Source organism: Mastomys coucha, unplaced genomic scaffold (assembly GCF_008632895.1).
Source record: "Mastomys coucha isolate ucsf_1 unplaced genomic scaffold, UCSF_Mcou_1 pScaffold15, whole genome shotgun sequence".
Classification (NCBI taxonomy): Eukaryota; Metazoa; Chordata; class Mammalia; order Rodentia; family Muridae; genus Mastomys; species Mastomys coucha.
Genome location: NW_022196897.1, coordinates 121,590,630 through 121,617,708, shown reverse-complemented (window position 1 = coordinate 121,617,708; position 27,079 = coordinate 121,590,630). Strand labels below are relative to the sequence as shown.

The window sequence follows — 27,079 nt, the reverse complement described above, 5'->3', positions numbered from 1 at the left end:
ACACACGCACACACGCACACACGCACACACGCACACACGCACACACGCACATGGTTCAAGGTCCCACCCATCCTTAGTAAAATACCCACTATGCTAATCTTCTGGGATAGTAGAGATACGCCTCTGGAAGTCTCATTCTTGCTAATTCCTAGGAGTGGGTCAGCTGACTGAAAATGAGGATTCTACTTGACCTTGCCCTGGGATAAGTCTCCCATTCTGTAAGCTTCAATGCCCTACACCCTTTCACTATCTCCCTAACAATACTGGAGGCAATTAGTCTGGATGGGTAACATTCTTTACAAATTTCCAAGCCAGGGTTTGGCTAAGATATTGGAATATTGGTAAAGGTCAGAGAGCAATGTCCAATTTTGTCTAGCTATTAGTAAATCATATCTTGGTGGGCACCTAGCATGTGAGTTTGCAAGGACATAGCTGGGCTACCTCTGAGTTACCGGGTGCCATGAATGAATCCCAAGAGACTGGCTTCCTTTGAAGCTTTTGCCTCTGGTCTGTGGCCAAGCTTTTGGGCTTGTCACAAGACTTCATTGGAGTGGGCGTAGCAGATCCATCTGAATGGAGTGAGGTGTACCTGCAGCTAAAACAGCTAACTTTTACATGTGTTATACATCTTACATGGTACATGTGTCCCAGGGCATCACTGTCATCAGAGCCAAAAATAGTACAGAGCAATGAAGAATGGTGCTAAGGTAGTGGTTTCCAAGAGATCACTCTGCAGTCCTTGCTCCTTTGTATGATGGAATGAACATCCTTATATGCCGGGGCTAGAAGTTGCTGACACCTGCTTACTTTATCATCTTGCCTGGTTTATAGGGTGATAGGCCCTTTCCATTTCACTTTCTAGGGATATTCAGCAATACTCATTTATCCCCTTATGAAATACTTTTCGGCCATGACTCCAAATTTCTATGCTGCCTTTGAGTTTCCTTCCTGCATCACTAACCACTACTTCTTTGTCTGATTTTGCAGAGTCCTTCTGTTCTTTCTGACATTGTAAAAGTGTTGATGTTGAATTCCTTGCACCTTTTGTTACAAATTCATTATCATGACTTTAATACCAAGTAAGCGTTGATGGTTCTCATATGCATGTCTTTACTCTCCATTTATCCTAGGACTTAAAAGTGTCTAAGTCAAAGGACTCAAGGAGCTGAAGGGCTTGTAGTCCCTTAGGATGAACAACGATATGAACAAACTAGTACCCTCAGAGCTCCCAGGGTCTAAACCACCAACGAAAGAGTGCACATGGTGGGACTAATGGCTCCAGCAGCATATGTATAGCAGAGGATGGCCAAGTTGGTCATCAATGGGAGGAGAAGCCTTTGGCCCTGTGAAGGTTTTATGCCCCAGTGTAGGGGAATGCCAGGGCCAGTAAGCAGGAGAGGGTGGGGTGGTGAGCAGGCAGAGGTAGGAGGGAACAGTGGTTTGTTTTTGTTTTCTTATTTTATTTTATTTTTCTTTTTCTCAGAGGTGAACCTGGGAAAGGAGATATTGTATGACATGTAAATAAAGAAAACATCTAATGAAGAAAAGTTGTCTAAGTCATTTAGGTGACATCTTAACATGGGTGTCTAACAATCTTCTAAAGCTTAATGTAGTCATATCAGAAGTCATAAAATTTCTCCATGAATAAGTTATCTATTGCAGTTTAACCAATTATCCCAGAGCTTTGTTGTTTGAAACAACAGTATACATTTATCAACATGCATAAATTCTTGGGTCAGATCTCTTGACATATTAGCTATCAATTGCTCTGTAACAAACTCTCCTGAATCAAAATGTACTGTTGCTTAACACATTGCCTCCTAGATGTAAAATACATTTACTATTTCACTATTTCTGGATACCGAAATATTTGTGGTCCATTCTGGTTTGGCATCTCTTAAAGTTGAAGTCAAAGAATCAAGCAGGGCTACTGTCATCTGAGGGCCAGACATGAGCTGCATGAGGCACTTTCACTGTAACTCATGGGCATCAGTTTCTAGCTCAATCATGGCAGGATACCTTACTTCTTGAAACATGGTCTTCTCAGATTCCTATGTGCTCACATGACAGAACAAGAAAGGCCAAACAAGAGATTTTACTGAGAGAAGCTACACCAAAAGGCTGGGGCCATTCAAATGGACACAGCAATTTGCTGGCTTCTTTGCCCTTTCTTGTTCTTCATGTCCTCCCCCGTCTCCACTACCAAGTTCCCTCATCCCTACTTCTCAATATCAGAGTGAAATAGTTTTTGCGGGATCTCATTGAAGGATGGCCAGTGCCAAATATTTTTTCTCATGAATACCTGAATTTTGTTTTATTCTCAATTGAACTTACTTGGTGAAAATCTCCCAATTTTACTTAATACTCCTCAGTGAAGCCAAAGCTACTTAGCACCAGGAACCATGTTTTCCCTTTTGTAGGTATAGGTGCTGTGTTGTGTATGAGAATTTCGCATACTACCTTCAAGGAGATAAGTTTGAAAGCATAGAGAAATTCTCCTTCTACCCCTGACATTTCCCCTCAAATGTCAGCTGAAGACTAATGTCCTTTATTATGGGGGGGGGTCTTTCCTTTATAATTATGGTATAAACAAAAAGTGTATCTTGGGTAAGGATCATAATGAATCAAATAAGCCCATGGTTGAAGGTAGAGGTAGGAAGCACGGATGTGGGAAAGCACTTTCCTGGGTGTAGCTGGTAGTGTAGCTTCCTGTTGGCAGGTTCTGTTGGCACTGCTTCTCCTTCTTCTGGCAGCCAGAGGCTTCAGGTTGAGAGCTAGTGAATACTGCCCATGTATCTCTGTCTTTTCAGGTGGATTATGATCGAGCACAGATGGTCTTCAGTCCTCCACTGTCAGGGTCCGATACCTATCCCAGAGGCCCCACCAAACTACCTCAAAGTCAAAACAAAGCAGGCTACTCTTCAAGCAGCCACCAGTACCCTTCTGGGTACCACAAAGCATCCCTATACCACCATCCTTCCCTGCAAACCAGTTCTCAGTACATCTCCACCGCTTCTTACTTAAGCTCTCTCAGTATCTCCTCGAGCACCTACCCTCCACCTAGCTGGGGCTCGTCCTCAGACCAGCAGCCCTCTAGGGTATCCCATGAACAATTCCGAGCTGCCCTGCAACTGGTGGTCAGCCCAGGAGACCCCAGGGAATATTTGGATAACTTTATTAAGATCGGAGAAGGGTCGACAGGTATCGTGTGCATTGCAACTGAGAAGCACACAGGCAAGCAAGTGGCGGTGAAGAAAATGGATCTCCGAAAGCAACAGAGACGGGAACTCCTTTTTAATGAGGTAAATGCTGGGTTTGGGATGCCTCTTTTTTCATGTTGATATAGCATTTACTTCCTATTTCAAAAACAGTATGTATGCAGGGGCTGGAAAAAAAATTCCATTAGTAAACTGCTTGCTATGCAAGCATAAAGACTTAAGTTCTATCAACAGAAGTCAAGTAAAACAACAACATCAACAAACTGGCATGGTTATGTGTGCTCATAATCCCAGTGCTGGGAGATCTCTAGTTTTGTATTTCCTCCAATCTAGTGCTTTCTGGCCAGAGGGCCTACCCTATGGGTGAACCTCTGGCTAGTAAGAGAGCCTGCTCAAAAACAAAAACAAAAACAAAAACCCAATGACACTCCTGAACAATGGCACTTAAAGTTGTCCTTTATCCTCCATATACCTGCTCATACCAATGTACATAGCATTACCTATCTCCCAACAGAGAGAGAGACAGAGAGACAGAGACAGAGACAGAAAGACAGAGAGACACAGAGACAGAGACAAAGACAGAGAAATATTATGTTTCCAGTCATACATTGGCACTGCAAATAAAAAAGCAAAACCAATATCCCCCTGCAGTCCTTCCTCAGTCCCATTCTATGCATGCGTGGCTATTCCTTTTATAAAGTACTCCATGTGTATCTGCCATTGTGCTAAGCACCAGCCTAGTTGAGCAGCAACAGTAGAAAGGTGTTACCATTTAAGAGACAAAGCAACTCAGACTGGGTAAATGAGTAACCCAGGAACATATGGCTAGTTGACTGTGAAGCCAGGGTTTGAGGCCTGTCTAGCAGATTCCAGAACTCATACTGTGCTGTCTGTCTCTGTGGGTATATTCACTACTCAGTATTTCTAGAGGATCTGTCCTGAAAACTCCATACCTGTTTGTGTTCTTTCTATAAAGGATGTAAAGTGCTTACATTTAATTCATGCATGTTCTCCTATATACGATGCACCATTTCTAGATTGCTTAGAGTATCTATCACAGTGTAAATGCTATATAAAGATTTGCTATATTATATCATTTCTAGAATCATAAGGACAAGAGGGCTTTATAAGACATACTCACTTTTAAAAATTATTTCAATAAATTTTTGTTAGATTAAAGGGATATGTAACTCATGAATTCACAAGGCCTTCAACCTTATACATATATGCATCATAACCCTAAAGCAAGCAATGACTGCCTACATAAATATTTTAGTATTTTTTCTTATATTTTACTATTTACTTATCTCTATTTGGTTACTATTTATTTATCTTCTATTTAGAATAATACTATACATGTAGACTGATAACTTTTTATTTTAACTTAATGTTTAATTTAGAATTTCATTTCATATTAATAAAATTCTAGATAGTAAATTGTTGCATTTTAATATATCAAGCATATTTCTTCAGTGGCCTCAAATCCTTCCATCATAAGTTATATAAATCATACTTATTAAGCAATCTCTGATTTATATTGTTTTCAGAGAATGGTATTTACCTTCATGTTTTATAATCTAATTGGATTCATAAAGTGGAATGAACAAACCAAATGGCACATAAATAAATGTATTTGTTAGGGAATTAATATATAATGTTTCCATAAAACTACTAGTTTGAGTCCTTAGCAATAACAACCCTCTGTCACATTTATTGCCATTAATGCATGTTATATTATCTCTGCTGATCTCATAGACAAATCTTACTACTTTAATTAGAATTTTATTGCTCATTGTCTGACTTTATTTTTATGTATTTTTATGTCATTTAATTCTTTAAATCATATGTCCTTTGTTTGCTTTTCCATTAGAGTTATGACATTTGTCTTACTGATAATAATTATTACATTATTACATTAACCTTTTTATATTTATTGCCTATGTATCAATTAGGAGCTCTAAAATAAGTAACACAGGAGTAACTGTATAAAACAAACAAACAAACAAACAAAACTCCAGTATTTTTGGAGTATTGTCCCTTCTGTAACTACCAGCAATCAGGGGATAGATGATGTGACAGAGTGTCAGTCCACACCTCCAGAACAGTCTATGAATGCTTAAGACCTCTGATGTTCTGTTGGGAGCATTCTCACTCCTCTTATTAGAGTACATTAGTGAGTTGGTCCATGGGCACTGTACAATGCTCTCAGCTGCATCTGAAACCTCATCAATGGAAGCTCCTTGAAGGCCCAGTGGCCTCCCTCATCTCTAGTTCCCATAAGATGGTAAGTTTCTTACATAAGCCCTGAAAGCCACACAGAGCTCCTGATAAGTGGGCTTGAACATCTTCCCTGTATCTTGTTTCTGATTCTTAGAATTTTTTTTCTAAATCATAGTACAAGAATAGTCAGGCATAGCTTATCACTTCACACAAATTCTGAAAATCAACTAGAAGTAGCTGCAGAGGGCAACAATTCCCAGATACCTTTTCCAACAAGTAGGCATACTTTGGCCTTTTAAAAGCCTATAGCATATTTTTTACCATCTAAGTACGTTCTTTGTATTCAGACCAGTTCTTCCTCAGGTCCATCCCAAGTAATTTGGTATCTTACAGCCCCTCTAATAACTGTTTACTTGGGGGCCTCAGTACTACCCACTCAGCTTACTATGAATCCTTGGTGGCTTGCCCCACAGTAAAGCATGGATAGTGATCTATACAAGCCCTATAGATGTGTCTGATTGCATTTTTCCAAATGCCAAAGTAAACTTTCTCTTTGACAAATTTTGCTGTACATCTTTAAGCCTTCCCTTCCTCTTCTCCCCTTCTAACTTTTCTCTGCCCCACATTCCTTTCTTATCTTTCCAATGTCTGCTTGGCCTGTCATTTTTTTTAAACAAATTTAACTACTCAATTGTTTTCACTGTCACTTACTATTATTGGTGCCTCTCATCCACCATAGATCCCTGTGCTGTAAATTCCTCAGCACTCAATGCATCTCACTCAAAGTATTTATATGGCCACCAGTGAAAACATACCTGGATTTCAGCAGCGGAAAGTAAATGTGCATCTTTCTCACTCACGCAGGTTGTGATAATGCGTGATTACCACCATGACAACGTAGTTGACATGTATAACAGCTACCTTGTTGGAGATGAGCTCTGGGTGGTCATGGAGTTTCTAGAAGGTGGTGCCTTGACAGACATTGTCACTCATACCAGGTAAGGCAGACGATTCAAAGTACTATGCCAATAGCTACTTCCATGATTTCTTCATAAATTATTAACACTGTGCATTCAGGGACTACAGCCCCCAGAGAGCTCATTACTAAGTCATATATACATAGGCCATTCATGAAATGAACACCCATCCTACACACTGAATGGATACACATTGACTCAATCTCAGAAGCCTACTAGAGTGCAGTGTTAGTAACAAAGAACAGAACTTCTCATCACTTACATGGAGTATAGGTTTTTCTTCCTGAGTTACCGTGCCATGTCCATATGCTCACTCCACCAGGACCACCTGAGGACAAAAGGGACAGAATGAGGATCAAAATTTTATGTCACTATAATGAACTTGTTAGGACACAAAGAAGTTTCAATTTTAGTTGAATACAACTTCAGTGCCTACAGTATAAGAGTTCAGGGACATATATGAATTTGTACTAATTACCCAATAGCTAATAAATGTGGTCACTTTCTCTTGACTTCCATTGGGTCCCTGGGATGTTCAGTACCGAGATTAATATTCTGTGATAATCATGTCCCAAGGACTTCATTTCCTTTATTTGGAGATTTTTCTAGGTGAGGCTAGAAACATACACAAGTTTTCCAGAAGCCAAGAAAGTGGAATCTCTTGAACATCAGAAAGCTGTACCTAAACCTGCCTTCATCCTTAAATGTTATTTCCTTTTTAGAATGAATGAAGAACAGATAGCTACTGTCTGCCTGTCAGTTCTGAAAGCTCTGTCCTACCTTCACAACCAAGGAGTGATTCACAGGGACATAAAGAGTGACTCCATCCTTCTGACAAGCGATGGCCGGGTAAGGTTTTCATGTTGAATCCCCTCTGGTTTAGTTTGTCAGCTTGCCTGTCATGGGCATTATTCTCTTAAGAACACTTTCTCACAATTCTAATTTTTGTTAGTCACACATCGCCCACTCCACTTCCCAGAACTTGCAAAGAGGAAATTGCCTTTCTTCTGTGTCATCCTGTTACTCAGAATTACCAGTGACCTGAAATTGATGGAGAATTTGTATCCTCTACAATAAGATGTGGAAGTAATAAAGACTATGGGGATTTCTTTTATATTTCGACTACATTTATCTTTTGTTAAATGACTTTGGATTTTTTTTTTTTGGCTCTGTCTACTCTTTTCCTGTGAGTATTCCTATCTTCAAAATCTCCAAGTCTTTGGGAGAAACCAATGGCCAATTCTTCTTGACTACTTTGAGGAGATTTTATTTAAAAAGATAGTTTGCCTATATGTGAACAGACATAGAAAGAACATAAAAAAAAAAAAACAAGCCATAAAGATGGTCTTGGTATTCTAAAATAGACCATCATTGTTATTAACCTGTTATGAAGAGGTTGTGAGGTCTGGGGCTGCTGGGCAAGAGCTCTGGTCTTAGGTAGAAGCCAGGAGGTCATGAATTTGCGAGATGGAACTTTAAAATAAATGTCACTCTTCACTCTGCTCCTTGCTTCCAATCTCTAGGAAGCCAGCAATTTAGTCCCTACATGCTGGTTTCAGAAGTCTCAGAGAAAGAAAAAGGCATCTAGATCCAAAGGGCAAAGAGAAAACATTTGTCAAACTATCTTTTGATACCCAGAGTTCTACATCTCTCATTAACCCAATTTACACGGGAGATACAGTCAAAATACAGAAGTCAACAGATTACAGGATATGTGACCACCAGAGATGTGGCAAATTTTTATTTCAAGGAAGTTTTAGTGAGAAGAGTCTTGACACATAGACTCTCACTATAAAGGCCCTTTTCACTCCTCTGAAATTCTCAGAGGAAAGCAGCTTGGGAGGAAGGAAAAGGCATCTATTCATGGTGTCTGGTTTTTATAATCCAGGAACCTCAGGAAGATGGAAGATGTCCTTGTCACATCAGAATTTGCTGAAGGATTGTCAGAAATGAGCTGGGAGAAACTGCCCACTCAATTTGGCTTGTGTGGTTTTATTTTTAAAAGTTTAAGTTTTATTATAGATAAATTAGTAAATTTAGTAAAGTTGAGAGCAGAAAGATGACTCATAATCCTATTATCTCCTTTTCCATATTTCCATGTATGTACATATATGGTGTGTGATTTGAGCATGAGCATGTGATTTTATGCATGAGCAGTTTTAATTACTGCTTTTGTCATTACTCCAGTTAAAACTTTTTTGAAGGAGCAATACAAGAGCATGCATAAGTTTGCTTTGATATACAATAGACTACTCAAAGCTAAGTGGCTGGAAACAGTCACCATGTATTTGTTCAAAAATGCATGGGTCAGGATTTTGAGTTTCACCAGCAAAGACAACTGGCCTCTGCTCTGTAGACCGCCACTGTCTCTTCCATACTGTGAACAGCCTGCAGCTGATGGTCTCCATTGTCTACTTGTAGTCACTGGCTTGCAGCCAGGCTAGAGTACAGGTTCTCCTGGCTCAGCTCTCTGAGCATTCTTCAGCAAATTCTGAAGTGACATGAACAGTCTCCATCTGGCTAAGGTTATCTCTCTATTCCATGTTGAAAGCTAGCCAACTATAAGAAAGTGATGGAGACCATCAGCTACAGGCTACTCACAAGCTGATGATGGTCTCTCTCCTGTTTGTAGCTAGCTGGCTTTCAGTGGGGGTAGGGTGCTAATGGGACCATGTATCTCCCATCTCCCTGTAGAATAGACCTGGATAATTCACATGCCATATGTCACAGTGTTCCCAAAAATATCAAGAGGGGCAATCCCTGATACAGATGCAATGTACACATGCATTGCAGCCCTCACCTTATATCATCTTAGGTAAAGTAGGCCACACATTCATTCACCTGATCCCAGTTTCAAGGGATGGAGAATAGACTGCCCTCTTGTTTTCCTGCATGCACATATATCTATAATGTGTCTTCCGTGTTTCAATGTATTTGTGTGTACATGTATCTGCATACATGTGATAACTTAAGTCTGATGATTGGAAATCTTAACTGCTTTTCCCTTTCATTAAGGCAGGGTCTCTCAGTGGAACCCAGAGCTCACTGATATGACTAGTCTAGCTAACCAGCTTGCCCTATGGGATTCCCCATCCCCACCTTCCACATATTGGAATTACAGGGAGGCCATCACGCTTACCCAGCATTTATATGGGCTCTGTGGACCTTAACTATAGTCCGCAGATTTGTGGGACAAGTGCTTTCGACTCCCAGCCCACTCGCCCCCACTAGCCTTCAACAGCTCCTCTTGATAAGATAAAGTGCAAAGTCTCACTCTAGAGGGCTACAAGAGAGAGTACATGCCTATACAGAAGAAGAAGTATAGGAAGAGGGAAAAAAATCATATGACTCAGAAATCACCTGCATAAGGCCCCATGAGCACAAAATGCACGGAGCACCGAAGCAGTCCGTGAATCAGCCCTAGGAAGGGGATGTGAAGAAACAAAAGCAGGAAAGCTTCAATCCAGGCTTCTTTCTCTGCATCTAGAGGTTGGTCACAGAGCTTCTCTTTCTGGAAACATATCAGATTTGAAAGTCACTTGAGGGACTGAAATCATAGGACATTGTTTAGTCAACTTAATTAAAGGTTTTTACCTCTGTTTAATATACACAATTATTAAACCACCCAGTTGCTATTCTCAAAGGCAGAACCTGTACCTCAAGCATCCCTATACCTCTGTGTACTCAGAAGAGCCTATAAGAACAGAAGCACTGTGAATGTTTCTAGCCTTGGTGATTTGTTCACATATTTATTTTCTGAACTCTTATTACGTGCTAGGAAAATATAGGTCCTAAGAATGAACACAAAAAAGTAACTTACTTCATTAAGCTACATCGTTTAGGATGTAAGAATGTCACTACGAACATATAGAATAAGTAAAATGCCTATTTTATTGATCCTTACCAGGGAAAATAGTTCTGTGGGTAAAAATGCTTGCTGCACAAATATGAAGATCTGAATTCAGATCCTCAGAGCCCACATAAAAAGCCAGGCATGGTGATGCCTCCTTGTAATCCCAGAACTCGGAGTGGAGATCGGAGGATCCGAGGAGCTTGCTGCTCAGCCAGGCTAGCTAATTAGAAAGCTCCAGGTTCCATGAATGACCCTGTTTTCAAAAATAAAGTGGAAGCCAGGTGGTGGTGCTGCACACCTTTAATCCCAGCATTTGGGAGGCAGAGGCAGGCGGATTTCTGAGTTGGAGGCCAGCCTGGTCTACAGAGTGAGTTCCAGGACAGGCAGGGCGTACAGAGAAACCCTGTCTTAAAAAAAAAAAAAAGAAAGAAAGAAAGAAAGAAAGAAAGAAAGAAAGAAAGAAAGAAAGAAAGAAAGAAAGAAAAAAAGTGGATACCATTAGAATAAGACACCTGAGATTGACCTCTGGCCTCCTCACTTGCACACACAAGTGTATGCAACCCCTTCCCTCACACTCATATCTACATTCCTACATCACAGACAAAATGAGGAAATCAATCAATTATTCTGACAAACGTTAAACAGAAGATGGTAAGTATGAGTATTTCCATAATTAACTTGAACAAGTAAGGAAAATGAGGAATGATGGAGCCAGAACTGTTAGAGAACAATCAGGGCAGGCTCCTGGATGCAGAGGCTAAGGTTGGAATGTACGGAGCTTACACTATCAGAGGTGGCAGGGTCCCAGGAAGAAGGAACCACCAGCACACTGACTGGATCTTGTGTTTTGATGCATTGTCCAAAATGAGCTCCTTCCCTTCACAGAACACAACAGCATATTGGTCCCAATGGGCTGTCCAGTCTCTATCCAGGGATGGAATTTTTGAATAAGCATAAAGAGAAATGGATGGAGTGAAAGAAACAAGCTGGATCACATAGCTCTGTGTAATACTTAGAGGCCAGTAAGCAACAAGTGAATGACTTTTGTCAAACTTGAATGGAATTCATACACATAACCAGTAAATCCATCCATTGAAAGGACATGCACAAAAGTGGCCTTCTTGGTCAGTCTATTCCTTTTTAATGACAAACTGACTCCCACATGATGAACCTTGGGAGAGTTCCCATAAACTTTCAAATATCCACAATCCTTGGAAAAACTCAACCCACAGCACTCTGCCTGAATTTACACATGCCAATAACGTAAATTTCATAATAAGTGTGACATCACATAGCGGACCCTGCTAGAGCTCCACCCAGAATTTTATGGAAGCCTACCTTTCTTGATCAATAGCTACACCCTCAAATCTTCCTATCTGCATGTCTTTGCTGAAGAGCATGGGCTTTCTCTGTCCACTTGGATAGGCCAAGGTAGAACTTGAAGAGAAGTACCATTCTCCCTCCCCAGAAGCAGCCCTGAAACATCCAAATAGTAGGGTATATCCTTGTAGAATGACTGACTGTGAAGGCCTTGTTCTATGGAGACTCTCAATGATCCTTCACAGAGTAAAGTCTTAGCAGTCCATAGTGATCTCTTGCTTGGTAGCTAATTCCTGATCAGCGGTTTTTTCTTTCCATATTACAGTTATCCCTTTCATTGTCAGGGTTCTAATATCCTTCAGATAAGTGACCTGCTTGAATTCTTGCCTTGGGATGCGTTTCAGGGGAAACAACAACTAATGGGGTACTTATAAATAATATACAGAATCTTAGAGGGGAAACTGGGAAGGGAGAAATTTACATGTAAATAAAATATCTAATAAAAATTTAAAAAAGATTAAAGATAATTAAAAAAAATAATGTACAGAATCTAGGCACATCGTTTATATGACTTCAAAGAATAAAGGTCAAATGACTACAAATCATCAACCAGTGTCTTGTGATCACTCCACTCCATCACTACAATGCCACCAGCACTCAGGAGGAATCCATTGTCTCCTCACCAAGGATGTACCCTGGTGTATTACCTCCGGCTGATCATTTAATGGATTGATATTATTAGTTCTGTTCCCTTTGACATTTTTATCTCTTAAATAGCAGTTTACAATTAACAGATGGCTTAAAGATAATCACACAAAGGCTATTTTTAAATAAACAGAGATTTGGGCATATGAAATAGCTTTACTGTCGCTATCTATGTTCCCTTCCTGCTTGTTCTCAGAGGGAGGATATCTCAGTGTAGGAGGTATCACAGGAAGTCCTAGGATAAGCTTCCAGCTTTTCTTTAACAGTGTGATAAAGATTTAGGAAAGTATGTTTCAACACTTTGTGCTCCGTCTAATGGTAGGAGAAGAAATGAGGACTCTGCCTCTCTGAATTAATGTCTATGACCACTTACCTCTCCTCTTGAAGATGGTGTTTGATGACATGGACCTTAAGCAATGCTGCTTTTCCCATCATCAAACTGGTTCTTTCTATTCCTGATTTCAGGGTTTTATTGTTATCCCTTGCCATTGCTCTCAGTAAGGAGGAAATTCTCAGACTTTAGTGAGCATCAGAAACCAGTAGAGAACATGAAAATAAAACCAATTTCCTAGATCCTGCTCTGGGGTGATGACTTAATCAGGCTAAGTGTTACCCAGGAACCTTCATTGCTAACAAACTGCCAAACAATACTGAAGTTACATACCTTAAGTGCTATTGCCTTGTAGAAAGCATCCTAGAAACATTCTCAAAGGAAGCCATCTTTGACCATAACCCAAAACATGGAGCAAAGATACAATTCTCCAGTTTATGCTATTCACAGAACAGGAAATTTATAATTCGTTTTTACATCTACAACTGTTCTAGAATGGACTTTTGTTTGCACATTCCTCTACCTTGCATCTTTTTGTAGACCATTTCCTGGAAAGGATGTTTTTGAGTTGGCTGGAATAGTAGATGAGAAATCAGCTCCATATGTACTCTAAACTTTGAGTTCTTTGGTGTGTTCTAACACTTTGCATCTCTGTTCACTGGAGGCAATGTGTTTTCTCCTGTTTTATTTTTTTTTCTTCAGCATAACTGCATTAAGGAGATGGGGTAGTTTGTTAATAGCTGTGTGATACAATTCCATCTAAAACAATCCTCAGCTTAGAGCTGTGTGATTTGCTTCTAAGATCTGCCCACAGTGCTTTATTATACTTATTACTTGAGTTCTCATTATCTACTTGAGATTTATTTGGACAAATGTTGTATGCAATTATGCTTTTTTAGAAAACTGTCTTTTATGTACTTGGATGAGTTAAAAAAAAATCATACAAAGGCACTTATACTCCTACAGAAGAAAAGTAGGCCTAACGCCGAGCATCTAGTTTCAATTTTTTAAGTTACACATTTTGTCAGGGAAATAATTATTAGGGTGCCAGATTTTGAAGGGTTTTGGGTTTTTTCATGTCATCAAAGAGTGATCCACAAAAAGATAATGAGATTAAAAAGTTCATGTCCCCAAATGCTCAAAATGTCCCTTCTTAGTCATTCAGGTTTCTGATATGTGTAGGCAAATGAAGTGTATTGCCATAATTGTGACCATTAATCTTCAATCTATATGGTAACAAGAAAACAGAATAGTATTTCTTCTTTAAGAAAAATGAAATTATAAGCTTTAGTACCAACTAACTCTATACCCGGTATATGCACTCAAAGGCACATAAACACACGCAAAACACATATATGTGCACAGAGAAACATTACAAATGTCTAAATGTCCTAAAGTTTGCCCACACTTCTGCAAAATGTTCTACTTGCTAGATTCTTTTTTGAATTCTCTATTTTAATTTAATCCATTTTATTTAAGCTCTTTGAATAATTTAAATATTGTCAGTCAAAATTGAACCAGATTATTACAAAGCGTAGCTGATGTCATTAAAATTTAAACACTAGCTCCATAGGTACTCTAAACTTTGAGTTCTTTGGTGTGTTCTAACACATTGCATCTCCGTTCACTGGAGGCAATGTGCTTTCCCCTGTTTTATTTTTTTTTCTTCAGCGTAACTGCATTAAGGAGATGGGGTAGTTTGTTAATAGCTGTGTGATACAATTCCATCTAAAACAATCCTCAGCTTAGAGCTGTGTGATTTGCTTCTAAGATCTGCCCACAGTGCTTTAATATATTTATTACTTGAGTTCTCATTTAAATACTTGCCTCCTACTTCCCATCTTTCTTGTGGTATCCTTCAAGATCATGAAGAATGTGATGTGTGGGTCCTTAGGGAGATGGAGGTAAAACCCACCTTCTTATTCTTCTCTGGTCCTTCCCTTGGTCAGCCTAAATTCTCCCTATACCAAGCCTGGTGTCCTCTGGGAATTAATTGGTCCATAGAGGACTGGGCTGTGCAAGAAGACACCTCTGTAAGTTCTCAAGGTTCTAGACCCAAGTGTTTAAAGCTTTTCTTTTAGCTGGTCAGGAAATGTTCCCATTTTCCTACCAAGATTTGAAGAAATTTCTGGACACCACGTCCAAACTGATGTGAGCAAGCCTACTTCTGTCCACACGGTGGGTTCCTTTTTTAAGGCATAGCCAGGGATAATGCTCAATTTTTCAAGAGTATATCTAAAAGATTGTAATATGTTCATGGTAGACGACTAAAGCTACTGTTTCAGGCCCTTAGATTTATCCTTATTGGTTCCAGTCCTTCCTCAGGACTTTTAACTTCGTTAAAAATGGTGGTCATCCATCTAGACTCTAGATCCTTGTTGATGTAGAAACAAAGATACTTAAAGGTCTTCTCTCCATATTTTGTGCAGACATATGTGCTACAGACAGTCTTGAAGCCTACTATTATTTATAGGGAAAGTTGGAAATTAAATACTAGAAGGGAGTAGGAGGCACAATACAGCATCAGAGAATCAAGGTATTAACTCCATAGTGAATGGCTGGTACCAATTTCTGTTCCAGTTGCTCTGTTGCTCTGATAAATATGACAAAAAGCAGCTTAAGGAAGGAAATTGTCTTCTTAGCTTATGCTTGTAGTTCCCAACCCATCATTGGGAAAGCTAGGGCAGAAAGTCAAGACACTGGAACAGGAATTGTGAAGGAATACTGCTTGTTGAACACCTTTGGCTTTCTCTCACACAGGATTATGCTTATCTATACTTCTTCCATAGACTTGGATCACCTGCTTAGAAATAGCACCACCACAGTAGGCTGCCCTCCCTTGCATCAATTAATAATTAAGACAATTCCCACAGGTGTGCACACAGGCCAATTCTGGTCAAGGCAACTCCTCATTTGAGGGCACCCTCTCAGGTGACTGACTCTGGGCTGTTTCAAGTTGACAATAAAAGGTAACTAGAACATGAAACATATGACCTCATACTAGTATTTCCAAAAAAGATTATATTTTAAGGTATTACACACACATAATTTAATTAATAATAGATCAAACTTTAAAATAGATTTAAAAGCTTTAGAAGGTGAGGCGATTGCTTAGTATGTACCATGCCTGTGCAAGCATACGGACCTGTGTTCAGATACTCAGCACCCCCATGCATAGCTGGACATGCCTAGCATCCTAGCACTGGGGGACAGAGACAGGAAGATTTTAACCAATTAGGGAGCTCCAAATTCAGGGAGAGCCTTTGTCTCAAAAGAGGGGAATAGGTAAAGAAACATACTACACACTGACCTCTGATCTCCATGATGGTGCACACACAGGTGTGTACATGGAGGTATACACCCCCCCTCCACACACACACAAACAAACATGCACAACACATATCTTTTCATTATAAAAACTCCAATGGAGCTATATGAGTATAGTTGAAAAAGTGGGGGGGGGGATAGTCTTTTGTCTTAGACAAATACTGTACCACTTAGCTAAACTTCTAGTCAAAACCAAGTCCAGATGCAGAAGGAAAGAATATCCAACACAAGTAGATAGAAAGAAATAGGCCTTGAAATCAGAAGTCTAATGGATAGAGCACACCTAATACATAAGGTGAGTGTAGCAGCAGGAGAGCCAAGGGAAAGGCTGAGGGAAGCTCAGAAAAATATGAAAAACAACAAGAGATAATTTGTACCCAAAAATCAGGATATTTTTGATCCATAGCATTCTCAACTTCTAATGGTCATTCATAACATTGCTAATCAGTGCTCTCAAAGTGCCCACTTTCTTGGATTCTATTGTCAAAAATGGGTAAGTTGTCCATTAATGTTCTGTCTATAAGATAGTCTGGAGTTCAGAGCAGGTCATCATGACTAGGAACTGTACCTTCCGGCAATAAACTGAGTCCTGGGCATTTAGAATCTGTATATCAGCAGGTGTCTCACAGTGCAGTTTGTTCTGAAATATGGTCTCAAGAGCACCAGAGTTCTGTGCAAGGATTTTCAGAGCACTTTCATGATGTCAAAGATAAATAATATTCACTCACTGAGTCCTTGGGCTAACTAACCACTTTAAATGTCTGACAGCCGAGTGCTGACTCTCAGTTTCTATGCCTAAATTTATACCTGGATAGACGTTCACCTTTAGAAACTTTGATTTCCATGAGCAAAGGAACTAAGCAAAAAGAGAAGGGAAAGTTGGCACTCCAGTGTTAACTCAGAAACCTAGACAACTGGAGGTTTGGCACTATCGTAAATACAGATAAAGATGATGGGTATTTGAGTGATCTCATGGTCCATAAGGATCTAAATGTATTCAACACCAAAAGTCTGAACTGCAGTAACATGAATCACATTTCTACAGAGAATGTCTACTCCATTACCCACCAGCATCATCTGTGGTGTCATTGTGTGTTTGTCCAAATATATTGTTTGGGATAGACTTAACTTGTAAGGATTACTTGTGCTTGTCCTGTAATTTCATGAGAGATAAAAGCTGCAGGAGTTCAAGACTGATAGGAAAGGTTATGGGAACTTCTTTCCTATCTCTGAGTTCCAGTAATGAGTGTGAATGAGTCTCTTTGTCCCGTTTTTCAGGTCTGTGTATGTATGTCTACTCCTAGTGGCTGATACTTTCTAATGATCTCTTTACTGCCTTGCTTCTCCTCTCAGATCAAGTTATCTGACTTTGGTTTCTGTGCTCAAGTTTCCAAAGAGGTGCCAAAGAGGAAGTCACTGGTGGGTACCCCATACTGGATGGCACCTGAAGTGATTTCCAGGCTACCTTATGGGACAGAGGTAAGTAGGTAGTGGCCATCATTTGGCGTCAGTGGGCCCTGAGATCTGCTCAGGGGCACAGTGGTCCTGATTATTGGGTTGAGGAGTTAAGGGACTCCTGACTCCATTGATCCCCACCATTGGGAATCTGCTGGCTCAAAGTAGACTGTGACAGAAAGAACACTGGTCCCACTGGGGACATCACCACCATCTTTACACAGTGGCTTTCCCTGAAGTCTTACAGAAAAGTGGGCAGGGGATCATGGTGTCAGTAAAATGCTGACACACCCAGTGACAGGTTGTAAAGAAAGATAATGGGAATGCTTCAAAAAGGAGAAAGAAGTGCAGAAAGTTCCACAAAGAAGTAATATTTGCATATGATAGAAATATAATAGAAAATCGTGTGTATAATGAAACATTCAAAATACAGCCTAATTTCTATTTCTTCTAGAAAGGAAAGAAAACCTATTATGGGATAAGGTTTAGAATATGAAAATGGAGGAGGGTTTAGGAGAGGCTTTCCAAATCAGGGAACAGTGTTTGCAGACACTGAGAGGCAAACAGAGATTTCCTATAGTACTTCTATGTGCTATGCTCTAGATGGCAATGGCAAATGGCTTGTACTGATGAGTGAAGAGTGGCACTGGAAAGAAGCCAGGCTCTGTTCTCCTGCTTCTTCTTCCTGTGATCCTGAATGAAGACCTGGCTTGTTTTTCCCACTGTGGTCCCCAGACAGTCATCAGTGACAGTCATTGCAAGAAGTAGAAGAAGGATGCAGAGGGCAGATAAAAATGCAATGAGGACATCGAAAGAGATGACTAGAGGGGTTTACAATGCTACTGTGCTACTGCCCTGACCTCCCTTCCTCCAGCCTCCCGATTCCTTTCTTAGAACTGTTTGCCATTCTCTGCAAACAGCTTATAAGCAGAATTCTGTGTGGGTTCATTTAAAATAATAAAAAACAGATTAGGTAAGCCCCAAAGTAGGTGGTAAAGGAACACTGTGAAACTCAGATTTGTAAAAAAGTACGAAAGTATACTCTGTGTGGAATGAAGTAGCTTGTTGAAGTTTGCTTTAAACATGTCAGAGAGTTTTCTCAGTTTCTTATGTTTAAATGTAACTTTCTTCTCTATTTTCATAATGTAAAACTTTGTATTTTTTTTTTAATCTGGCCTGGTCAGCAGTTAATACAGAACTTAACAGGATAAAAAATTAAGGCTCTAAACTTGAGAATAGTAAAATTTCATTTCTAATGAACTGGTAAAAACTTAACTAGAGTTATCTTTGAAAAGCACGCAGCGTCCAGGTGGTGGTGGCACACGTCTTTAATTCCAGCACTTGGGAGGCAGAGGCAGGCAGATTTTTGAGTTCAAGGCCAGCCTGGTCTACAAAGTGAGTTCCAGGACAGCCAGGGCTATACAGAGAAACCCTGTCTTGGGGTGGGGGGAAGCACACAGGGCCTAGGGAGATGGATTGCCCAACAGTTAAGAGAACCCACTGCTTTTGCAGAAGACCTGAGTTTAGCTCCGAATCCCAACATCAGGCTGCTCTCAACTACCCATAATTCCCATTCCAGAGGCTCTGCCATCCTTTTCTGGCCTCTGAGGGCAAACCACATGCACATGCTTGTGTGTGCAAGCTCTCAAGTGTGTGCCCCCCCACATGCACATACACACACACACACACACACACACACACACATTCCTTCAAAAAGATGTAAACAAATGACATTAGCAAAAAGATTGAAATAATTCAGCATGTAAAATTGTATCATAAAGTTTGAAATTTTTAAAATTAATTTGTAAATAAGTATATGTCTCTGAGTTTCATAACATAATCAGGACTCCAGAATGTTCTCCATTCCTGACATAACTAGTGGATTGTGCCTAACAGGTAGACATCTGGTCCCTTGGGATAATGGTGATAGAAATGATTGATGGTGAGCCCCCCTATTTCAATGAGCCTCCTCTGCAGGCCATGAGGAGGATCCGGGACAGTTTACCTCCAAGAGTGAAGGACCTACACAAGGTAAGAATTGCCATTGGATCTTTCAGCCTCTCTGTTCATTTAAACACTGGCATATCCATCCTGCTGGCTCTAATTTGGCATATGTTTTGGACTTAGTCATCTTGATTCAAATCTATGTTTTGCTGTGCCTTTCCTGGGCAAGTGACTCCACAATCCTACTACAAAGTTTTTTGTCTATAAAAGGGATGTCACCAGCTTTTCTCTCAGTGGGCCAGTAAGAAGTGAATTGAACACTCTGGTATGTCCCCACTGAGTAACTGATACCTGCTGGGGACAGCTAAGTACTAGGGATATTGCTGCAGCACAAGCCTCAGATTGATTGACATTTGTAGGGCTTGCATTCTAAATAGAGAAGAAATTAATACAATTTACACAAATGGATTAAAAAGTCAGTGCATACTATAAAAAAGCCAAAGTATTGTGGAGACATAGAATGTAGATGAAAGATAGGAGCTCCTTTACTGTGAAAACACAAGGAAGCTCTTTATGGAAAGACTTATCTGGGCCAAATAGAAAGAAGGCACTAGCCATTCAAAGATCTAGAAGGAAAATATTCCAAGTAGAAGGATCATCAGATGCAAAGACCTGAAGCTAAGGAAGAAGGCTTATATGTTGCAGTAACACAGCGAGGAGACAAGGGTTGAACATTTCAGAGAGATAGGCAGGAACTAGATCATGAAGGGAAAGGAAGGGCACGTTCAATATCAAGGACCAGTGAGTGTGGTTTTCACATGTTCCAAGACTTAATGACTGGGACTAAGCCACGGCTCACGAGTGTTCCAAGAAATACCCTGCTAGCTCTCAGCTCCCTAGAAGACTTGACATTTCAAGGTCAAGCCCAGCCTAGCCATATCTCCTTCCATCTGCTTTATAACAGAAAAAGCTCAAGGCTGCCTTTTATAGGAGAGGAGTTTGGAAAGGTAGAAGTTCCCATTTCATTTTACCCCTTAAAGAAAAGAACTCAGAAAACTGTTAGTATAGTTTGTGCAGAAGTGCAATGAAAAGGAAACCATAAGAAATCAATAAGAGTTTGAAACTTTTGTGGGGGTGGATTAAGATGAACCAGTAAAATTTAACTAAAAATGAATTGTGTGCAAATAATCCCACACCCAGTAGAAATGAGTGCTATGGGATACACAAAGATATATTCATTCCCAATGTTTAATAGCTGGGAAAGTCCCAGGCTTGTTTCCCAAAGAATAAATAATCTTTGGAATAACTGAACGGCAAATGATACATAAAAATGAAAATAGTGAAACAAGTGAAGAATCTCATAAATGTAACATTGAGTGAAAATAAGCCAATGAAAATTGACGGTATACAGATATATATTTATGTATACATAATACATTTATAATACATAATATATTTACATATTATATATGCACATATATGTATATATTTCTGTGCTTGTACAAAACTATATCTGTACAGCATTCATATATTTATATGTTATACACATATATAATTCTGTGCAAAAACTAAAAGCAGATAAAACTAGCATATCCAGTAAGATATTCATTACCTTTTGTTGGGTATAGGTAATGGCAAGAGAAGCCTGAGACCCTCTTAGAGTGGTAGAAATGTTCTAGATCTCAATAGAGATAGAGAATGAGCAGACATCAGAATTTGCTAAAGTCAATCAGGACATTCGTTTAATGTTGTTCATCTCCAAGTAACTAAGATAGACATTAGAAAAGTCAGCTAAAATTTTTTTTTTTTTTTTTTTTTTTTTTTTTTTTTTTTTTTTTTTTTTTTTTTTTTTTTTTTTTTTTTTTTTGGTTTTTTTCGAGACAGGGTTTCTCTGAGTAGCCCTGGCTGTCCTGGAACTCACTTTGTAGACCAGGCTGGCCTCGAACTCAGAAATCCACCTGCCTCTGCCTCCCAAGTGCTGGGATTAAAGGCGTGCGCCACCACCGCCCGGCTCGAGTCAGCTAAAATTAAAGGGAAATATCCTTGTCAATCAACTTGAGAGAAATTTGTTTCTCTCAATGAAGAAAACAGAGGTGTCACCTCTGAACACTATTTCATAGTCTTGGTTGACTCTGTCACATGTACAACCAGTACCAATGTAATTCTGACACAACAATTGCTGCCATTTCTTACCATCATTATTTTATTTAATAAATGGTTCCTCTATCTGTTACCCTTATTATTTCAAACTTTGAAAGCAATTACAATGATGATGTATGTTTTTTCTTTCACATCTTTCTCCTTTAATTCATATATGTGAAGTCATCCATGATGTTAGTTGGGGCATCATTTCAGGTCAGCAGGCTTGGCATCTATCTGTGTTAGTCCTCAGTATGATGTCTGTTTATTTTCGCAGGTTTCTTCCATGCTTCGAGGATTCCTAGATCTTATGTTGGTGAGGGAGCCCTCTCAAAGAGCCACAGCTCAAGAACTTCTTGGACATCCGTTCTTAAAGTTGGCAGGTCCACCATCTTGCATCGTTCCCCTTATGAGACAATACAGACATCACTGAGACGATTCACATAGGATGCAAAGCTAGGCAGAGACATAAAAATGATTCAGGAGAACATGAGGAAACTCACAGAACATGCAAAGACCTGTGCATTCTAAACCAGCTGATTGATGGGACATTGTGATGACCTGACCGGCAGGGTTCGACAGACCAGGGCATCTTCTAGTGTCTTAAATAATAGGCATCTCTCCACTGACAGCTGGCATGGTCATTTGGAGCATGGCTTTAATAAGTCATTATACATTTTCAGCCCTTCTTCCAGTGAATCAGAAGGACTCAGTACAAACTCCGTTACGATATATCCTAGCCACATGCAGGGTACCACATAGGATTTTCTATATTGAAAGAATACTTTTCTGGAAAAAAAAGATAAAGAAAGGAAGAAAAGAAAATAAAAAGCACTTTTTTTCTTAATGGTAGCAGTGTAATGTATTTTGCAATGAATTTGTAACTTTTCTGTACGATAGTTTTGATAATTTATAGTACTTTGATGTCACGTAGCCATTGTCTCGGTTGAAGTAATACTTGTTTACTAGCAGGAGTTTGAACAAAGCCTTTCCTACTTTTTTATCCCTTTCAGAGAACCAACAATTCTTTAGGAACTTTGAATACTAAATGACCCTCAGTCACCGTCAGCTTTAGCAGAATATCTTTCTTATCTTAACAAGTGTCTTATGTAGTGGAAGAAGAGTTAAGAGGGATGGTGATGGTGCGGACACTTCGCTTACCCAACCAAATATAATGAAATAAAATTTGAGCCACAGAATCGCCAAATGATTCCTTGAGATAATACTAAGTATTTTGAAAAATTACATTTTCCTTCAAGGATTCTGATAACACCCCATTGTTTTGTAGAGCAAGATATTTCCCTTGATGCCCACTTTCAAATAGGTATGGCATCCTCAGTGGCCAAATTTCCCTCCCAGGGAGTAATTTTAGTGCTGGGATCTTTGGACTGAGATTCCCAGGTAGAATGTCTCAGTGAGACCATGGAAATGCCAGGCTCACAAAGGGAGAGTGAACAAGGCAAGTTGTTTGGTTTTGTCCGTCACTGTTTCTAAGACTCTGTATGCTAGCACACCAAACTCTTGTCTGTATTTACCTTCATGCCACAGTATTTATCACTGTTATTCATGTATTGTGCTGAAAGTCTGAACGGATGATAGAGGATGAATTAGCAAGGGGGTACTTTACCAAGTATGGTCTAACTTCAGTGGTGACCATGTTCTAATGTGTTTCTGACATAAGGAGAGTTGTGCTGCTGTCTCGATCTTCCTGAGTGTTGATAAAAGTGAATGACTACTACAATACATTTTGTGTTGCTTGTTGGATGAATTTGCATGTTAACTGTAGGCCAGTATAGATTTGCCTTTAAAACTCTGGAAGCGCTACATAGTCATCATTAGTTTCTATTAATTATGCATCAGACAAAAGCCATTTGTTTACCAAACTGGAAAACCAGAGACTTTACTTAATGACTTTGCATACTGTAACAAATATGAAAATACATTTGCGAAGATACTCTGGTTGCTCTAAGCATAATTAAGAATTTTTTGTAATTAATAGGTTGATAATTATTTATTATAATTTAAAAGGAAAAAAGGCATAAGATGACCTTCTGCTGATTAGCTGTTCAGTTTTCCCCCAAACTGGAAATGCTTTACAATAAATAGAATTTACAACTTTGTTTTATAAAACACAGAAGATCAATGTTTTATGAAAACTGTTAAGGTCTTAATATAAATATGTAAGAGTAACAGCAATCTCAGACCCCAAGTTGGCAATCCAAAACCATCACAAAAGTGTCATAATTCAGCCAGGACTATGGAGGAGAGGAAAGAAGAGTCAATCAGAATCATTTTAAACCAGAATCAACATTAAAAAATTCATTGCAAAATCTGCAGAAAGAACAGATTTTGGACTCAAACAACTTTCGACAGTGTAATGGAAATTTTTTTTCTGTAATTTTCTTATCATTGGGCATTTTTTACAGTATTTGGTGAGTTTACTAAATGTTACTGTAGCTTAAAGGAATCTGTGAGCAGTGAGCATTGGCAGAAGCTGCACCGCAAATAAAGTAAGTGTTTGCCTTTTTCCCACAGTGCTATTGGAGAGACTGTGTTCTGAGTTTGTCTTATTGAGTGAATAGGGATGGTATGTTTATGACCTCAGGGGTGAAAATGAATTGGTTTATCTGTGTTATCATGGTTATCATATGTTATGTGGTTATCATGATGTTTCAAAGTGAAGATAAACATTCCTACCCCCCAAATTACCAATTGTGTAAGAATGTGATATACTCTACTTAGAAAAGAATATTAAATTCTGAGAAACCAGGTTCAACGAAAACCAGATGGAGAGCTAAGGACCTCCATCTTATCCCAAGGAAGTTGAGCTGGTTTGAAGCATTTTATCAATGAATTTCACTAAAAATTCTTGGCTAGGGAAGGAGCTCTCTTACTCTGGAAGAGAGTTCAGTATCTTCATCACTTTATTGAGACCTTGAAGTTGGAGAAAAATGCTTTTGTCAAAAAGTACACTTGTCTAGAAATTTTAGAAGGTGCCCTTCATAAAATGTCCTGAGACAGAAAGATGAGCAAGGACAAGTTCATTGTATGTCAAGAAAGAGAAAGATGGCGGCAACCTTCCACAAACAAGCCCTTGGGCTTTGTTGTTAAGGAAAGAGGCATTGTGTTTTCTTGGCTGAGTCTGGTGGAACATGGAAAAGAATTAAGGAACATGTTAAACTACTTTTAAAATGTAATGAAGACCAGGGAGATGATCCAGTAGAAAGGACACTTGCCAGTGACCTGAGTGACATTCCTGGAACCAAATGATTCAAAGAGAGGACTGACTCTGGTAATTTTTTCTCTGACCTCCACATGCATACCATGGTACATGTTTGAACACACACACACATACATACACACACATACACACATACATATATACACACAAATATAAGGGATTTTTTAAAGTAGTAAGATGTGTAACCACAGTGTGCATTGGAGGGAACTTTAGGGAGACATGTCTCCTTTTCTGCAGGAAAAGAGGTCAGAGTGACACTGAAACTGAACTCTAAACGAGTGTATCATCTACATAGTATCTCTTGTGAACAACAGAGGCTGGATCCTTCAGGCAGAACCAAAATGCATTTTGGTAATCTTCCCTCATTCCTTTCAAAAGCATCTCATGTTAGACATATGAGAGAAAGTTGCCTCCATATGAGTCTGCATAGATTTGGCCATGTCTGAGACCCCATGATGTGAGGGGATGTAGGAATACCATATTGTTTATCTTACTATGCCTCCTGCTGTTCTCTCTTTCTGTCATGCAAAGCCACTCAGTTCAAAGGGAGATGTGTAGGTTTTAAATTGACATGAAATTAACTCTTTAAAAGCCTAGTAGGTAAATGGAATAGGACATAATTATGTTTGGGTTCCTGTTACCCACCTGGAAGAATAGTCACTGGCAACTACTAAAAATAAAATAAAATAAAACAAAACAAAATAAATCATTTCACGAAGCTAACATATCAGAGTCAGACTTCTTGGTCAATTTAATGAAAGAAATAGATAATGAGATTTCAGAGAAACACAGATTGTATCTGGATTAGATATCAAATATATAAACAGGAAAAATCTAGTGAAACAGACATAATGCAGCATAAATGGAATGAATGTACAAGGAAGACTATCATTATGAGCATTCTGATTTATGTTTCCATTTTCAGATTTCATTATTCAAGTGTGGGTTATACCAAAAGGAAACCCTAAAACAAACATTTAAACACAAATTATTTACTTGTGCAATGACCCAGGAAAATTTTCTACCAGAATGAAGATTCAGAGAAAAGCAAATACAATGTAACAATTTCCTTTCAGTTGGAACATTCTTTTCTGGAGTAGGAAGGGAAATTTATAAAATACAAGAAACTCCTAAGACTTAAAAGACTCAGAGTCTCCTCCCTACTGCTATATAAGCAGCAAACAATTACTGGGGAAGAGGAAACCATTGTTTTCTATAACTTGGCCAAGGAATAAGAGTTCCTTTTGTGAGTCAGACCCAATACTAGGTGGAACTTTTTGGTGAGCCCCCTGTCTGAAATAATTTCACCATTTCTTGAAGACACAGTTGGTGGAATTGCTTTTGTCTGTAGTCAGTTCCATGTCTGAGGCAAATAGATATTTATTTGTTCACCTCTCCCCAGGAAAAGTCAGGCACTGTGATGAGTACCCAAACAAGGACCAACATGATTAAAAAAAAACAATTGAGTGGCTTATATGATGGGTGATAAGACCTGCAACTGAGGCTGACTGGTCCAAATAAAGGTGAAGCATCCATAGGGGTAAACCCATCATGACTACCTTTCCTGTTGCCCTCCTAATTAAGGAGCTCAGTGCAAAGTGGTGAAGTCCCTTTACCAGAAAAGTTTCTCCTTCTCTGACCTTGTCTGGGGAGCATGAAACTCAGGTACCCTCTACCTGTAGAATGTCACTTAACCTTAGTGAGATTATATTCCTTTCTCCTGAAAAGAACCTGTTTAGCAAGCACCTGTGATTCTCTGGAATGCCTCCCCATGCTAATGAGGTATCTCAGTACCTTAGCCTTCAGCCAATAACTTCTTGCCTACCCTGGATATTCCTACTGCCTTCTACCAAAACTATATAGCCCTTGATTCACTCCAAATAAAATTGATCTGTCCCCCAACTGGTCCCCATGTGTCATTATTGCTCATACTCATGGACTGTCTAAAACCCTGTTTGTCAACTCTGCTTCCTCATGGGCCCATGGCCAACAACGCTGGTGAGAAGCCACACCCATATTTTCCCTGTGTGGTATGGGATGCTATCGCTTCTTGGAAGCAGTTTTGTGGTTTCTGCTATGAGTGGTAAGGCATGTAACCAAGACCAAGCTCTATGAGGGTAGAGCATCCTTGAGAGTACAAGGGTAGTCAACTTTATCTGCATAACCTTTTCAGCCTTCTGCATATATGGTGCATGTCTCTGTAAATGTGATCTGCCACATGACTGTGAGGACTCTCTAAATATGGCTGATAGGTAGAGGATATATTGTAATTTCTGAAAGTAAACATATAGAGTGGAACTAAAAACAGGACATGGAGATAGTTTCATGGTCTTTGCTGTGGGCAGTAAG

General features: G+C 39.4%; 1 protein-coding gene across 7 annotated transcripts in view; it reads left to right on the top strand.

Annotated features, from left to right (window-relative positions):
• The window catches only part of Pak5 (p21 (RAC1) activated kinase 5), a 302,472-nt gene extending 278,448 nt beyond the window's left edge, over positions 1 to 24,024 (top strand). For all 7 annotated transcript variants that reach the window (XM_031372033.1, XM_031372034.1, XM_031372032.1 and 4 more), the window contains 6 exons: positions 2,811 to 3,302; positions 6,303 to 6,436; positions 7,138 to 7,264; positions 17,305 to 17,430; positions 19,303 to 19,437; positions 21,767 to 24,024. In XM_031372033.1, coding sequence (XP_031227893.1) covers positions 2,811 to 3,302; positions 6,303 to 6,436; positions 7,138 to 7,264; positions 17,305 to 17,430; positions 19,303 to 19,437; positions 21,767 to 21,922 — 1,170 coding nt within the window. In that variant the 3' untranslated portion in view covers positions 21,923 to 24,024. The remainder of the gene's footprint in view (positions 1 to 2,810; positions 3,303 to 6,302; positions 6,437 to 7,137; positions 7,265 to 17,304; positions 17,431 to 19,302; positions 19,438 to 21,766) is intronic.
• The last annotated feature ends 3,055 nt before the right edge of the window (positions 24,025 to 27,079 follow it).